A 16,732-nucleotide genomic window follows, 5' to 3' on the forward strand; every position below is an offset into this window, starting at 1 on the left:
GGTGGTTGCCTACAGCGCCACCTAGAGAGGGGGCGCAAAAAACTGCCCATAGGAAAAAAATAAAGTGTAGTACATTCTTAATATCATTTGTTGAATGTTGTCCGGTTCTGTATCCCTCCTCCAATCCCTGAGATGCCCAGACATGCAAGAGATATCCTAACAAACATTAGATGATGGCTGAAGTTCAAGCACTATGGACTCTAGTACAGCAAGAAAATAATAGATATCTGGACACTCTATTATAACTTGACAAAATTAAACACATCGTACTACTTTTTTTCTGTTTTTCTGGTTGAAGTAATACAAGTCTATGTTTTAGAGTTTTAAGATTTAAGTCAGTTAGCTTTCTCACTTAATGTGACAGTTCTTTACAGATCTGGGACTCAGTAGCAGAAAAGAAGCACGAGAAGCAAAATAAAGTATAAAAAATAAAACTTTACTTCAAAAGTCCATTCAGGGATAAGGCAAAATCCAAAGTCATAGATCCAGGCAGAGTCAAAAAGCAGGTAGTCCAAAACACGAATGAAAGAGCTGGAGAGCATGCACACACGGTGGCGACAATGAACAATCTGGCAGAGGGTGAGGGGAAACACAGGGTACAAATAGAGAGTGCTTAATGAGAAACAAGGTACAGGTGCGTGGGGAAACAAACAGGAAGTAAAGCTAGACACAGGACACAAGAACCCAGACAACAAAATAAAACAGGAAGTGGATACCAACAAACAGACTGCACAGATGTTACAGTACCTCCCCCTCAAGGGACGGCTCCAGACGTCCCCGGTTGGTCCGGGTGACGCCGGTGGAAATCTCGAATCAAAGTCTTAGCAAAAATGTCCCTAGAAGGGACCCAGGACCTCTCCTCGGGCCCATAACCCTCCCAGTCCACGAGGTACTGCAGTCCACGGCCCCTGCGGCGGACCACCAGAAGACGCCTTACGGCGTATGTTGGCCCCCCATCAATGACCTGGGGGGGTGGAGGGAGCCAGCGGACTGGTCCTGACAGGTTTGACCTTGGACACATGGAAGGTCGGATGGACCCTCATTGTCCTGGGGAGCTTGAGCTGCACCGCAACAGGGTTTACCACCTTGGTGATGGTGAACGGACCAACGAATCTGGGAGCTAACTTGCGGGACTCCAGGCGGAGAGGAAGGTCCTGGGTGGACAGCCAGACTCTCTGGCCAACCCTGTAGTGCAGAGCTTGTGAACGGTTCTTGTCAGCCACACGCTTGTACCGACTGGAGGTGCGGAGGAGAGCCGCCCGTGCTCTTCTCCAAGTAAGATGGCAGCGGCGCACCAAGGCCTGAGCAGATGGCACCGAAATCTCCTCCTCTAGCTCAGGAAACAGGGGTGGTTGATACCCATAAACACACTGGAACGGGGAAAGTCCTGTAGCTGAGACAGGGAGAGAATTATGAGCATACTCAATCCATATTAACTTTTTGCTCCAAAGAGAAGGATCTTGTGAAACTACACAGCGGAGTCCTGTCTCCAGCTCCTGGTTGTAGCGTTCCGTCTGGCCGTTTGACTGGGGGTGAAAACCAGAGGAGAGGCTGGCTGTGGCACCAATGAGCCTACAAAATTCCTTCCAAAACCTGGAGGCAAACTGTGGTCCCCGGTCCGACACTACATCCTGAGAGAGTCCATGTAAACGAAAAACATGAGACAACATAACCTCTGCTGTCTCTTTGGCAGAGGGAAGCTTCGGCAGAGGGACAAAATGAGCCATTTTAGAAAATCGGTCAACAATAGTTAGTACGACTGTGTTACCCTCAGAAGGAGGCAGTCCAGTTACAAAGTCGATAGAGATGTGCGACCAGGGTCGCCGGGGAATAGGCAAAGGGTGGAGCAAACCGTGGGGCCGCTGGCGAGAGGTCTTATTCTGGGCGCAGACTGGGCATGCAGCGACGAACTCCTGGACATCCTCCTTCAGTGTGGGCCACCAGAAACGTTGTCGGAGGAGACTTATGGAGCGAGCCACCCCTGGATGACAGCTAAAGTTGGAACAGTGTCCCCACTGCAGGACCTGCGGACGGAGAATAGACAGAACAAAGAGACGGTTCTCCGGACAGCCTACCGGGATCTCTGCCCCCTCCAGTGCCTGTCTGACCTTATCGGTAATGCCCCATGTCACAGCTCCAATGACGCACGCTGAAGGCAGGATGGTGGCATGGGTTCCGGGGGTGTCCTCCAGCTCAAATTGGCGGGACAGAGCATCAGCCTTGACGTTCCTGGAGCCAGGGCGATAGGACAGTGTAAAGTCAAAGCGGTTAAAAAACAGTGCCCACCTGGCTTGACGAGAGTTTAGTCTTTTAGCAGTCCTTATATACTCCAGGTTCTTGTGGTCGGTCCACACCAAAAATGGCTGCTCAGCCCCCTCCAGCCAGTGCCTCCACTCCTCTAGAGCCAACTTCACAGCCAGCAGCTCCCTGTTGCCCACATCATAGTTCCTCTCGGCAGGAGAAAGCTTCCTGGAAAAGAAAGCACAGGGGTGAACCTTGTTGTCCTTGGAACAGCGCTGGGAGAGGACTGCCCCCGCCCCCACCCCAGAGGCGTCGACCTCGACGATAAACTGCAGCTTCGGGTCTGGCAAGGTGAGGATGGGTGCAGAAGAGAACCGCTGCTTAAGAGACCGAAAGGCCTCTTCTGCCTGGAGACTCCATGAAAACCTGGTTCCTGGGGACGTGAGGACATGGAGAGGGGCTGCAACAGAGCTGTAGTTCCTGATGAAACGTCTGTAGAAATTTGCAAAGCCCAAGAACCTCTGCAGCTGCTTCCTGTCTGTGGGAACAGGCCAATCCAAAACTCCACTGACCTTACCAGGGTCCATCTGGATGCTGCCGGGTGCCACAATGAACCCCAGGAAGCTAACAGTTCGCTGATGAAATTCACACTTTTCAGCCTTAACGAAAAGCTGATTCTCCAGCAGCCGCTGAAGAACCCGTCGGACATGCTGCACATGCTCCTCCTCTGACTTGGAAAAAAAAATCAAGATGTCATCCAGGTAAATAAACACAAACTTATTTAACATGTCCCTCATAACGTCATTGACCAATGCCTGAAAAACTGCTGGGGCGTTGGTTAAACCAAATGGCATGACCAAATATTCATAGTGGCCGCTAGGGGTGTTAAAGGCCGTTTTCCATTCGTCCCCCTCCCGTATGCGAACTAAATGATAAGCATTTCTTAAATCCAGTTTAGAAAAAATGGATGCCCCTTTTAATAGTTCAAAAGCAGAAGATATGAGTGGAAGAGGTTACCTGTTTTTGACCATGACATTGTTCAGACCTCTGTAGTCAATGCAAGGACGCAGGGATTTGTCCTTCTTACTGACAAAAAAAAATCCAGAACCAGTGGGAGACGATGAGGGACGGATAATCCCAGTAGCCAGGGAGCCTGGAATGTATTTATTCATGGCCTCCGTCTCAGGAGCAAACAAGGAGTAAAGGCGACCCTTCGGAAGTGAGGCACCAGGGAGGAGGTCGATAGTACAGTCATAGGGCCGATGGGGGGGTAAGGACGTAGCGCGGGATTTGTTGAAAACCTCCTTCAAATCCAGGTAGACGGGTGGGACCTCCGAGAGATCAGGAAAATCTGGGGAAGAGTCAGAGTTCTGGGGACAACAACTAACCGAGGCAGACACAAGGCAGGATGAGAGGCAAAATTCACTCCATCCTAAAATCAACCCAGTTGACCAGTCAATGTGAGGGTTGTGTCTTTTGAGCCAAGGCAGGCCCAAAACAAGCGGCACCTGAGGTGAGTCAATGAGCAAAAATGATATCATCTCAGCGTGGTTACCTGAGATCGTGAGACTCAAAGCAGGAGTACGGTGAGTAACATGACATAACAGGCGGCCATCCAGGGCGTTGGCCTCCCGGGGAACAGGGAGTGGTTCTGGGATCAGCTTGAGCTGCTTAGCTAGCTCCCGATCCAGGAAGTTCTCATCGGCCCCAGAATCCACAAACACAGCCAGTTCCAGGGAAACATCAGGAGATCTCAGACAGGCATGGGTTAATGGTCTGAAGGGACTAGAGGAAGTTGAGGTTTGGCTCACCAATAAACCTCTCCTTATTGATGAGCCCGGTCTTTTAACGGACAAGCCGCCAAGAAATGGCCCAGCTTTCCGCAGTAGAGGCATCTTCCCTCCCTACGGCAGCGCTGACTTTCCTCAGAAGAGAGGGGAGTGCGCCCGAGTTGCATGGGTTCCTCCTTCCCACAGGGAGACACTGAGGCGCTGTCCGCTGGCCTCACTGGAACAGAAGAAGGTGCAGGAAACCGGAATGGCGAAGGCTGCCCCCATTGGGCCGGCGGTCTATCGTTGCATCGAGCCTTCTCCATCCTCCTCTCATGGAGTCGATTATCAATCTTTATAGCCAGGGCGACCAGAGAATCGAATTTGGATGGCAGATCGAGTGGGGCCAGGTGGTCTTTAATGTCCTCGGATAGACTGTGCAGGAAAGTGTCACACAATGAATTCTCTCCCCACTCACTCTCCGACGCCAGGGTGCGGAAGCGTATAGCATGATCGGCGACTCGACTGCTTCCCTGTCGCAAGTCCAACAGTCCACGAGCCGCCTCTCTGCCTGGTGTGTGATGATCGAAAACTTTGCGGAGGGCTTCCGCGAAACTCCTCGCTGAAACAAAAGTTAACGACTTCTTGTCCCACTCTGCGGTAGCCCACTCTCGGGCCCTTCCAGAAAGGTGAGTAATCATAAACGCCACCCGAGAGCTCTCTGAGGGGTAAGAGTGAGGCTGCAGTTCAAAAGTCATTGAGCAGAGTGACAGGAAGGAGCGGCAAGTAGACGGATCACCATCATACCTCTCGATACTAGGCTGAGGAGCAGGCTGAGCAGGTGGATCCGAAGCAGTGGTTCTCAGGCTAGCGTGCATCTGTTGCATCTGGTTGGAAAGATCTTGGAACTGAACTGACAGGGAAGTTTGAAACGCATCCTGTCTGGCTTGCAATTGCTGCACGCCACCCACCAGAGAAGACAGCTGCTGCTCATGATCGTGAAGCAAACTCCCTTGTGCACGGAGAGCCGAGCGAAAAACGTCTTCCTCTGCTGAGTCTGTCATGGCCAGATTGTACTGTGACAGTTCTTTACAGATCTGGGACTCAGTAGCAGAAAAGAAGCACGAGAAGCAAAATAAAGTATAAAAAATAAAACTTTACTTCAAAAGTCCATTCAGGGATAAGGCAAAATCCAAAGTCATAGATCCAGGCAGAGTCAAAAAGCAGGTAGTCCAAAACATGAATGCAAGAGCTGGAGAGCATGCACACACGGTGGCGACAATGAACAATCTGGCAGAGGGTGAGGGGAAACACAGGGTACAAATAGAGAGTGCTTAATGAGAAACAAGGTACAGGTGCGTGGGGAAACAAACAGGAAGTAAAGCTAGACACAGGACACAAGAACCCGGACAACAAAATAAAACAGGAAGTGGATACCAACAAACAGACTGCACAGATGTTACACTTAACTTACCCGACAAAGCTGAGTCCCCAATAAAGTGTTGAAAAATTAAGTAATTCTTGTGTATATCACTGAACACTACTGATATTATGGGGGTATAATCTGGCCTGAGGGGTATGAATTGGCCAAGGCCAATTTATACCAAGGGTATAATCTAGCCTAGTCCCCTTCAACCCCAGGTATAGTCCGGACTGAGGGTATACTATTGCCTGTTACACCGGGTTCCAACTGAAGACCAGCACCAACAAAAATTCAATGTTTGATGGAAGAGATGCTCATGTTGCAGCGCTCCTGGTGTAGGATCAAACAAGTATTATCTTAAATGTGAACCTTTATATTAAACTTATCTAATAAAGTTAAATGGAAATAGTTGAAACACATAAGTCGCCATTACTGAATTATGTTTTGAGTGTGAATCCCTCCAATGGACAAAGTGAGTAACTGTAGCTACTGTCGCCTATGAGGTGTGTTGTTGCCGATTGTTGTAGCTCGTGACTCTGTGGTGAGTTAATGTTCATATGACGTTGTGTTATAGTTGCCGATATAAAGCCCTCAAACACAGCTCCTGCTCAGAAGGCTGCACAGAGCTCAGCTGAACACCTTCACTCCAGGAATGGTTTGGTAAACTGGGTCTTGTGCTCTTATGTCTCCTTCTAATTATTTGTCCATGTGCGTTGTACTAAAATAATGTGTATTGTGTTTGATACCTGTTGATTCAAAGAGAGATAATTTGAGCATCTGTTCTTGAGGTCTGCATCTGGTTTAAGAGCAGAAAGAAGTGTGGCAGTGTCTGAAGGCCTTTTACATTTGGTTGTGAGAGACAGAAAAATGGCTGCTAACATCACCACAGAGTACAAGATGAATGATAAGATCATGTTGATTCAGATCTTCGTCGTCCTCTTTCTCTGCATTAACCTTCTGCAAATTACAACCTTTTTCTCCAAGGAGGTCTTCTACACCACCATGCGCTACGTCTTATTTGCTGTCACACTAATATCCGACTGTCTGTTTTTATTCGTGACTGTCATCCTGCTCATTTTGTATTACTATCGCTTTACGATACAAATGTGGTTGTGCCTTATTATATATATGGTTTTGTCGCTGTACACTTTTGTGACACCGGTCACTCTGACAGCGATGACCCTGGAGCGCTACGTGGCCATTTGCCTGCCGCTGCGTCACACAGAGCTGTGCTCCCCACGCAGCACTCTGCACGGCATCCTCATCATCCAAAGCCTCAGCTCTCTGCCCTGCATCGTTTTTCTCTCCGTCTTCTTTGGATCGGCCTCCTCTGCCTCCTACACCCAGAGCGGAACGTGCGCTGTGGAAACCTTCATCATCCACACGTGGCAGGGTCACCTCAGATCAGAGATAAATCAGTTTTACTTCCTGATCATGTGCATCACAATCGTGTTTTCCTATGTGAAGATAATGAGAGCAGCCAAAGCTGTATCAGCAGAGGACAAACAGTCCACATGGAGAGGACTCAGAACTGTGGGGCTTCATGCTTTCCAGCTGCTCCTGTGTCTCATCCAGCTGTGGTGTCCTTTCATAGAAGCTGCTGTGCTTCAAATCAATCTCATGTTATTTCTCAATGTCAGGTACTTTAATTACATTACTTTTCTTATTGCTCCAAGATGTCTGTCTCCTCTCATTTATGGCCTCAGGGATGAAATATTTTTTCATGCCCTGAAGAGATTAGCTCTCTGTGGTTTGCGTAAGAAACACTGATCAGATTTGTATCATTAACAAATTGTCATGGTTATATTATAAAATGTTTTTGTTATTTAATTGCGTCTCTTGCTTGAAAAAATGTAAATGTAATATAATCAGTTTCGATATAACAATGAAAATGTTGATTGATTAATATCCAATCCCACTACTTGTATTTTTTCCGGAAAACATTTGCAGATTTTATTAAACTCAGCTTGCAATTCAACCTCTGTCATTAACCAGACATTATAGAGAGAATTATAAAAACTTCAAACAGGCCTGCTGTGATATTTACAAAATGGCTATCTAAAAATTACCTAAAAAAAATCGACATGTTTAGAAATACTTTTCAACAGAGAGAACATCATAAATGAACTAGCCTCTGCCCGCTGGTCAATGGCCACCTGCCAGATTGAATCCTCCTTGTCTTTAGTCAGTTTACCAGTGATGTCACGTATTTTCTTTGCAGAGCATTGCGTTTGTGCACAGCCTGTTCACAAATAGAGAGAATGTGCACAGTTTACGTTTAAATCAAGCACCAATTATTTTTTAACTGTAGTTGATAAATTCAGACTTTTCTTTGAATTTCCACTGTCATGTATCGGAAGTGAAAGCCAAAGTCACAGAGATCTTCATTCTGAAATCAAACCACAACTCTCAAAACTGCTTATCTATCAATTAAATAAGTGTGGAATTAAATACAGTTATAAATATTGGTGTTTTTGGGGTGACGTATAGACTCGACCCTAACCTGCTCTGCTTTCAACCCCTGAAATATTTTAAGTTTAGAAACTGACAGATATTAGTTTATATGTACACATAAAACAAAACATGTAAACATACATAGGACTTCAAGAAGGAAAAAACTGTTGAGCATAGGATGAAGACTTACTTTTGAATACTCAGTGATGGCGTCTATGAGAGCTAAGGTGGCCTGTGAAAGAAAAGTGGTTGAAATGTCTGTAACCAGAGATGCTGCTCGTCTGGTTTATTACAGACTCATTTTAGTTCAGGTTTTCATCGCACTTTTCCTCCATCAACATTTTGCTATTAACAAATCTGGTTGTGTATAATTTTTTACATGTGGTCATCTGTGTAGGGCCAGAGCCCAGAGTGAACTGACCATCTACACAAAGGCTTGAAAATTTGAGGCCCTGTGGGAAATTCTGATCCAGCATAGGAATTTCACTTGGCAGTTTCGAGAAACCCCAGCAGGTTTCAAGACCCCCGCAGGAACACAGGGACCCCTGCTGGGTCTGAAGAGCCCAGAGGTTGGCCACCAGACACTGGAGCCGAGGTTAAACAAAGGGTTGTTAAACTTTTGGAGGGAAAACATTCTCCAGCAGGCCCAAGAGTCTCCCCCTGGTGGTGGAAAATGTCCTGGGAATGCCTTGGGACCCCCACTGAGTTCCAAGCCCCGCCCACTTAGATCGATTCCTGACAATTCAATTGGCCGATGTCCTATGACCAACTCCTCAAGGAGGAGGACCTCACAGGTAATTTAAAAGCCCTGACACCCCAAAAATCTTAGCCATTCCCCCTGCTAAGGACTTCGACCAGGGCCCTTCCGGGCCTCCCAGATGTTCCAGCTCTAAAGGGGGCAACTTTAACAAAAGCCGCGCAACAGGAAGCTCATTCGCCGGCCGAGACAAAGACTTTTCTTTTCCACGATCTCCAAAACAACCGTGCCACCGCTGTTCATCACTGCAGAAGAACGACGTCATCCCGTTGAGGAGCAAGAAGAATCCGCTCCTATTCGGCCCAGCCGACGCCGCTGCAACAGAGGAACCAGCGCCACCGAGCTTGAGCGGCCACGATTATTCACTGGACTTCCGGAATATCCGCGCGACACATGCATGCAACACCGTGAAGGTCACAGTAAGAGGCTTATTAATTGTCTGGGCAGAGAACTAGTTTAAATACTTAGCGTGTCATTTATTTGATTGTATGTTTGTTTGAAGATTGCGGATCTATTTTTCAGTCCGTGTTTGAACGCAGCGAAACGATAAGTCACTTCCGATTCCTTTGTACCGTGTTGAAATGTTTTATGTTATGGAGAGTCTACGGCAGCACTGTTATCGTCCAACTGGGTTTGCAGAGACTTTGCCAATAAAAAGTTTGGTACACAACTCCAATTTGAGTACCGAGTGGTAAAGTTTCTGTAACCTTGTCTCTGACGATTTTTTGAGAGCTTTCCTGATCTCTCTCTATCTCTCCCTCTCTCTCTCTTTTCTCCTAAACCTGTTTTTACACACGTCCCGACCTACACTTATACGTTTCATGTTACACAGCTAAATCTTGACTAAAAGAGCCTAAATTCATCTCGACGCCGTTCGGCGCCAGAACCAGGAGATGCAGTGTTAAATCTGTGAAAACAAGAGGACATCAGATCCGTGCATTTGCCAACGCTCAGCGTGGCTATAAATTACAGCAGAGGTCTTCAACAGGGGGTCCGGACCCCTGGGGGTCCGTGGAAGTACTGCTGGGGGGTCGCAACATTTTTGGTTGAGACAATTTTTTATATTTTATATAATTTTTTATTTATTTTCCAACCAATTTTTCCCCCACGAATTGAAATGCCTTTAAATAGACATTAACATGCATCCAACCTATTGTGAGGCGGATAGGACCATCTGCCTGACAACCTCCATCCGTCCAAGGTTAGATAAGTTGTGTGCTACCCATTCGGGTTTGACATCTCACTAATGTGGGAGTATGTGTGCCATCCACAGATGGCTTGAAGATTCACTGTCTCTTCTACAAGTATGTTTCATATAAAAAAATGAATCTATGAATTATTTTAATAGCTCAGTGTTGAATGCAAGATGTATGTTTATGAATGGCAGTGGCATGGTCATCCTGTACATTGCACATGTTTAAATTAAGAACATGAATATATGAACCTGTGTAATATTTGAATAGTTTAGTATTGAATGCACAATAACAGGGTAGCTATGTTTATACATGGCACTAGGCCCAGTTTAATATAAAACACAAATTTATAGAATATATATAGTATGGGGTCCCTGCTCTATCTCTCCACCAGTTTGAGGGTCCTTGGCGTGAAAAACCTTGAAGACCCCTATATTACAGGATATAACCAATATGTATAATAATGTATCAAATGAGAACATGACAAAAGTAACAATGTAACAAAGGGGATGTTTGTTGTGATGCTACAAAGAATTATAACATCAATCACCTCAACTTTTAATGAAAGTTGTCCTGAAATAGTTGCCGACTGAAGAACTGAAGGTTCCTGGTTCAATCCCGGGTTCCAACCAAAGACCAGCACCAACAACAATTCAATGTTTGATGGAAGAGATGCTCATGTTGCAGCGCTCCTGGTGTAAAATCAAACAAGTATTATCTTAAATGTGAACCTTTACATTTAACTTATTTAATAAAGACACATGTAAATAGTTGAAACACATGAAGTCGCCATTACTGAATTATGTTTTGAGTGTGAATCCCTCCAACGGACAAAGTGAGTAACTATAGCTACTGTTGCCTATCAGGTGTGTTGTTTGTTAATGTCATCGCTCGTGACTCTGTGGTTAGTTAACGTTCATATGACGTTGTGTTATAGTTGCCGATATAAAGCCCTCACACAGCTCCTGCTCAGAAGGCTGCACAGAGCCCAGCCTTCACTCCAGGGATGGTTTGGTAAACTGGGTCTTATGCTCTTATGTCTCCTACTAATTATTTCTCCATGTACAATGTACTAAAATAATGTGTATTGTGTTTGATACCTGTTGATTCAAATAGAGATCATCCCTTGTTGAGTTGTGCATCTGGTTTTAGAGCTGAATGAAGTTTGGCAGTGTCTGAAGGCTTTTTACATTTGGTTGTGAAAGACAGAAAAATGGCTGCTAACATCACCACAGAGTACAGGATGAATGATATGAGAATGTTGATTCAGGTCATCGTCGTCCTCTTTCTCTGCATTAACCTTCTGCTAATTACAACCTTTTTCTCCAAGGAGGTCTTCTACACCACCATGCGCTACCTCTTATTTGCTGTCACACTAATGTCCGACAGTATGTTTTTATTCGTGACTGACATCCTACTCATTGTAAATTTCTCTCAGTATACGATACAAATGTGGTTCTGCCTTATTTTGTATATCATTTCGTCTCTGTGCATGGTTGTGACACCGGTCACTCTGACGGCGATGACCCTGGAGCGCTACGTGGCCATTTGCCTGCCGCTGCGTCATGCAGAGCTGTGCTCCCCACGCAGCACTCTGCACGTTATTCTCATCATCTACAGCCTCAGCTCTCTGCCCTGCATTGTTTTTCTCTCCATCTTCTTTGCATCCGCCTCCTCTGCCTCCTACACCCAGAGCGGAACGTGCGCTGGGGAAACCTTCATCATCTACACGTGGCAGGGTCACCTCATGTCAGCCATTAATCAGTTTTACTTCCTGATCATGGGCATCACGGTCGTGTTTTCCTATGTGAAGATAATGAGAGTGGCCAAAGCTGCATCAGGAGAGGACAAACAGTCCACATGGAGAGGACTCAGAACTGTGGGGCTACACGCTTTCCAGCAGCTCCTGTGTCTCATCCAGCTGTGGGGTCCTTTCATAGAAGCTGCTGTGTCTAAAATTAATCTCATGTTATCTATCAAGGTCAGGTTCTTTAATTACATTACTTTTATTCTTGCTCCAAGGTGTCTGTCTCCTCTCATTTATGGCCTCAGGGATGAAATGTTTTTTCATGCCCTGAAAAAAATTGTTCTCTGTGGTTTGCGTAAGAAACACTGATCAGATTTGTATCGATGAACAAATTGCCATGATGTTATAGTGTGAAATGTTTTAGTTGTTTAGTTGAGCCTCTGGTTTGATTTATATTGTTATTTTTTAATTAAAAAAAAACGTAAATGAAAAATTCAGTTGGATATGACAATGAAAATGTTGATTGATCAACATCCAATCCCACTACTTGTATCTTTGCAGACAATATTTGCAAACATTGTATTAAACTCAGACTGCAATTCATCCTGTCTGTGATTAACCTGACATTATAGAGAGAATTATAAAAACATCAAACAGGCATGGTGTGATATTTACAGAGTGACTATCTATAAACATCATAAATGAACTAGCCTCTGCCCGCTGGCCAATGGCCACCTGCCAGATTGAATCCTCCTCGTCTTTAGTGAGTTTACCAGTGATGTCACGTATTTTCTTTGCAGAGCATTGCGTTTGTGCACAGCCTGTTCACAAATAGAGAGAACGTGCACAGTTTACATTTAAATCAAGCACCAATTATTTTTTAACTGTAGTTGATAAATTCAGACTTTTCTTTGAATTTCCACTGTCATGTTTTGGAAGTGAAAGCCAAAGTCACAGAGATCTTCATTCTGAAATCAAACCACAACTCTCAAAACTGCTTATCTATCAATTAAACAAGTGTGGAATTATATACAGTTATAAATATTGGTGATTTTGGGCTGACGTATAGAGTCGACCCTCACCTGCTCTGCTTTCAACCCCTGAAATATTTTAAGTTTAGAAACTGACAGATATTAGTTTTTATATACATGTAACGATCTCCTGGGCCTGAGTTCGTAAACACAAAAAATGAATATGATCTCAGAAGAATATTTGAAACGAAACTTATCTTTTGTTTTAATTCCTCTAATTAAAATTAAAGACCACCACAACTGTATTTTAAAAGTCAAAACCTTTACAGGTGTTTATTAACAATATGAAATAAATGAAATTGTTGTGAGCTCCTCTCTCAGGAAGTAAAATATTTACAAAATAAAATAAATGCACAACAGTTATATGAAATATAACTTTTCTCAAATGCACAAAATAAAATACAGGGTCTCTTTAAATTGTTTTACCCATTCCTATGAATTCACCCTTTAAATCACTGAAAAAGGGTTAAATAAAATCTTTACCTTTCACAGGTCTCTGAATAAAAACAAAACAATTATCAACTTTAAATTAACTCACAAACATCACATGTGGACCAGAAATGATAAAACTCAAAACTCAGTTGCAGGCCTGTAGTGATGCTCGGGTTCGGTGAGGCCTGAAAACTATTATGGCCACTTCACTCAGTCAAGAGCATAAAATAAAAGCACGTGCATTGTCACATCAGTTCAATACTCACAGGTCCAAACGAGGAGAAATAGGGCAATGACAGTCACAGATAGGGGTGATGGCAGTCACAATCCAAACACAGGCAGCACACAGCAACGAAAATCCACTGCGGTCAAGTGAGCAGTGGTTCGTCTTTTCGTGGTCAAGTGAGCAGACGTTCGTCTTTTCCTGATTTCGAGTGCGCCCTTATTACAGAATGTATGGCAAATGCAGGTAGTCCATGATACGGAGCGAGCCAATCTTTTATGCGACTGTAAAATCCCTTTATACCATAATTTCTGACAAAGGCTGATCCAGTTGTCCTCAGGACCATCCTGACTGTTCAGTCACTCAGTATCAAGCATATTTACTGTATAATTATGGAGAAATTCAGCCTCAAAGTTCCTTTTTTTTTGTTGAAAAAGGCAATATGTGCAATATTTCCTCTACTGTAAAATCTCTATGATCCATAATTTCTGACAAAGGTTGATACAATTTAACTCAGGACCATCCTGACTGTTCACTCAGTCAGTATCAAGCATATTTACTTTATCATTTTGGAGAAATTCAGCCTCAAAGTTCCTTTTATTTAGTTGAAAAAGGCATTATGTGCAATATTTACTCTACTGTCAAATCTCTTTGATCCATAATTTCTGACAAAGGTTGATACAATTTAACTCAGGACCATTCTGACTGTTCACTTACTCAGTGTCAAGCATATTTACTGTATCATTTTGGAGAAATTCAGCCTCAAAGTTCCTTTTTTGTTTGTTGAAAAAGGCAATATGTGCAATATTTACTCTACTGTAAAATCTCTTTGATCCATAATTTCTGACAAAGGTTGATACAATTTAACTCAGGACTATCCTGACTGTTCAGTCACTCAGTATCAAGCATATTTACTGTATCATTTTGGAGAAATTCAGCCTCAAAGTTCCTCATTTTTGAGTAAATAAAAATTCCCATTTCCCTTGCTAATTTCCGTGTGCTCTCTCTCTCCTTGAACATCAGCAAGGTTTGCAAGGGGGTGGAGGTGGGAGAATTTTTTTTATATACTTCTGTATGTATGATGTTTAATTTTCAATTGTGAAAACCAATAAATAAAGTGAAAAAAAAATGAGTAGTATACCGTTTTATTTATTTATTCATTTAATATTTATGTATTCATTCATTTATATATTGTAGCGTCCTCGCTTACAGAGGACAGGGAACTTTTCCTTCGTTTAACAATTTGTATTAACATTTACACGGACATGTGCACTTCTCCTTTCACTCGTCACTCGAACGGATCATCTTATCATCTTACGGATATCATATGATATCATACTCTTTGTATATTCTTTGTATATATAAGTCTATATACACATATTTATACATGTGCACATGTTATTATTATTATATTTACTATTATTATTATATATACTGTTGCTGCCATTATTACTATATACTGCTATTTTATTGGTATATTACTATCATATATAAATATATATTATGTTATATTATATATACTGTACTATTTTTATATACTGTCTAACAATAACATTACCATCATATCATCAGTACTATTACCATCATCTTGCCACTGCACCTTATCTACCTATTTATCTTGTGTTTCTGTTTTTTATTCTTTCTACCTCAATATTATTCTTTTATTTTATTCTATTGTATTGTATTTTATTGTATTCAAATATACCGGCTGCTATGACGACTTAATTTCCCTTCGGGATGAATAAAGTAATCTATCTATCTATCTAACACCTCAACAACAACTTCACTTCACAACGTCATTGACTCCTGATCCCCCCCAAAACCAGCCAATGAGAGACTGTCTTCCCCAAACAGCCCCATCCTATTCGTCTAAACAATCACATGTCCCACCCCCATCCCCTTCTGTGACACTCAGGATCTCAGAACACTCCTTAAACACAGTGTTTTACTGAATAACGTCAAACCCACATATATACATAAAACCCAGTCCGTTGCAATATATTTAATTATGCATTTTTATTATTTCCTGAGTTGGTAACTTTACACTGAATAAGCGCATGCGCGATATTATAACACCAGATTTGCTCTTCCAACGACTTCTTCTCGTCAAATGTTGAGGCATGGCGCCAACACGAGGGTAAGTAGCCCTTGCAAATATTTCTTATGGCTACTTGGGCTTAAGTGACATGGGATGTTGACAGTAATAGTAGCTAAATAGCGCCATCCTATCCTTTTCTATGAATAAATATAACATTTGTTATAAATATTTGTGGCATCTACACCGCACATGGTTAGTCTAATTGTTCAGCCAATAAGCACATGCTCATGTTAATTGGCACACCAAGTAACATATGCAAAGTATGCACAATAGGCTATGTTGTATACATTTTTATCAGTGCAAATTATATTTTACTATTTTCCAGTTGTTACATAACTCATCCGCAGCTTGTTGCGGAGCCTACAGCACGCAGAAACGCAGAAACTCAGTCGCTACCTGCAGGCCAGTGATTGAGAGAGACATATGGGGGTGACAGGCAGCCCCCGCTAGTTTATAACTTTCACACTGTTCAAAATTTCTAAGTTTATAGGCTACAGCACGCGCAGCCGACTATGCGCAGCCGGGCCTACAGAAACACTTCAAGAAATGCTGCAGCATAACACAATATCTTTTTCTTTTGTTAATTTCAGAGTCTTTCTGTTCTCTACGTTTGGAAAGGTAAGCAACCCCACTCCAGCCAAATGTAGGCCTACTTTTAATTAATACATTTTATTGTTTTCCCCTGGATTATATTTAGTTAATTTCATCCAAAGCCCAACAAACGGGTGTTTGGAGCAGGCACGGCGGCAGGATCTCAATTTCGGGTGAACCAGAGTAATTTTGGATGGGCCTATTAATTACAGATGTTAAGTCAATGGCGCAGTATTTCACTGGGCGCATAATCAAGATAGTAATCTGTGTCTCTTTGGGCGGGTGCACAACACACACTGCTTAGACACACACGGAGCACTGCACACACATATGCAAACGATTACAAATAAACGTCATTTATGTTTTTCTCTCCTATGCGAGACGACCCGGAGCGTAAAGAAAGTTAGTGAGACGCGCATCCCAGTCCCGGAGTCAGACGCGCGACTGCACTTGGACTGTGTGTGTGTGTGTGTGTGTGTGTGTGTGTGTGTGTGTGTGTGTGTGTGTGTGTAACAGCTGAGATTCGGATGTGTACAAGAGTTCAGAACATTAATTACATTAGATCCTGACCGATCACATGAGTGGAGATTAATGGTTGGGGAGTAACAGATTACATGTAACGGCGTTAAGTATTTAAAATAAAAAACACGAGTAACGGTATTCCGTTATAGTTAGTTTAAATTGGTGTATTTACTTTCTTTCCCGAGTGCCCCCGCTGGCGGGGGCAACAGCGCCCCCTATAAATTAAAAACTTCTCAGGGCAGTTAAACAAG

General features: G+C 43.4%; 3 protein-coding genes across 3 annotated transcripts in view; 2 read left to right on the forward strand and 1 right to left on the reverse strand.

Moving 5' to 3' along the window:
• The first annotated feature begins 4,196 nt into the window (after positions 1-4,196).
• On the forward strand, positions 4,197-7,203 carry LOC128440498 (odorant receptor 131-2-like). The gene is made up of 2 exons (XM_053423223.1): positions 4,197-4,415; positions 6,325-7,203. The coding sequence occupies exons 1-2, from the start codon at positions 4,197-4,199 to the stop codon at positions 7,201-7,203; spliced, it is 1,098 nt and encodes a 365-aa protein (XP_053279198.1).
• Positions 7,204-11,050: 3,847 nt separating this feature from the next.
• Positions 11,051-11,953, forward strand: LOC128440499 (odorant receptor 131-2-like). Its single transcript, XM_053423225.1, has one exon. The coding sequence runs from the start codon at positions 11,051-11,053 to the stop codon at positions 11,951-11,953; it is 903 nt and encodes a 300-aa protein (XP_053279200.1).
• A 246-nt stretch (positions 11,954-12,199) lies between these two features.
• The window catches only part of LOC128440500 (diablo IAP-binding mitochondrial protein), a 31,436-nt gene continuing 26,903 nt past the window's right edge, over positions 12,200-16,732 (reverse strand). Inside the window, exons 5-6 of the mRNA XM_053423226.1 lie at positions 12,292-12,351; positions 12,200-12,204 (exon numbers count right to left, since the gene is read on the reverse strand). Coding sequence (XP_053279201.1) covers positions 12,200-12,204; positions 12,292-12,351 — 65 coding nt within the window. The remainder of the gene's footprint in view (positions 12,205-12,291; positions 12,352-16,732) is intronic.

The sequence above is a fragment of the Pleuronectes platessa genome, chromosome 5 (genome assembly GCF_947347685.1).
Source record: "Pleuronectes platessa chromosome 5, fPlePla1.1, whole genome shotgun sequence".
NCBI lineage: Eukaryota > Metazoa > Chordata > Actinopteri > Pleuronectiformes > Pleuronectidae > Pleuronectes > Pleuronectes platessa.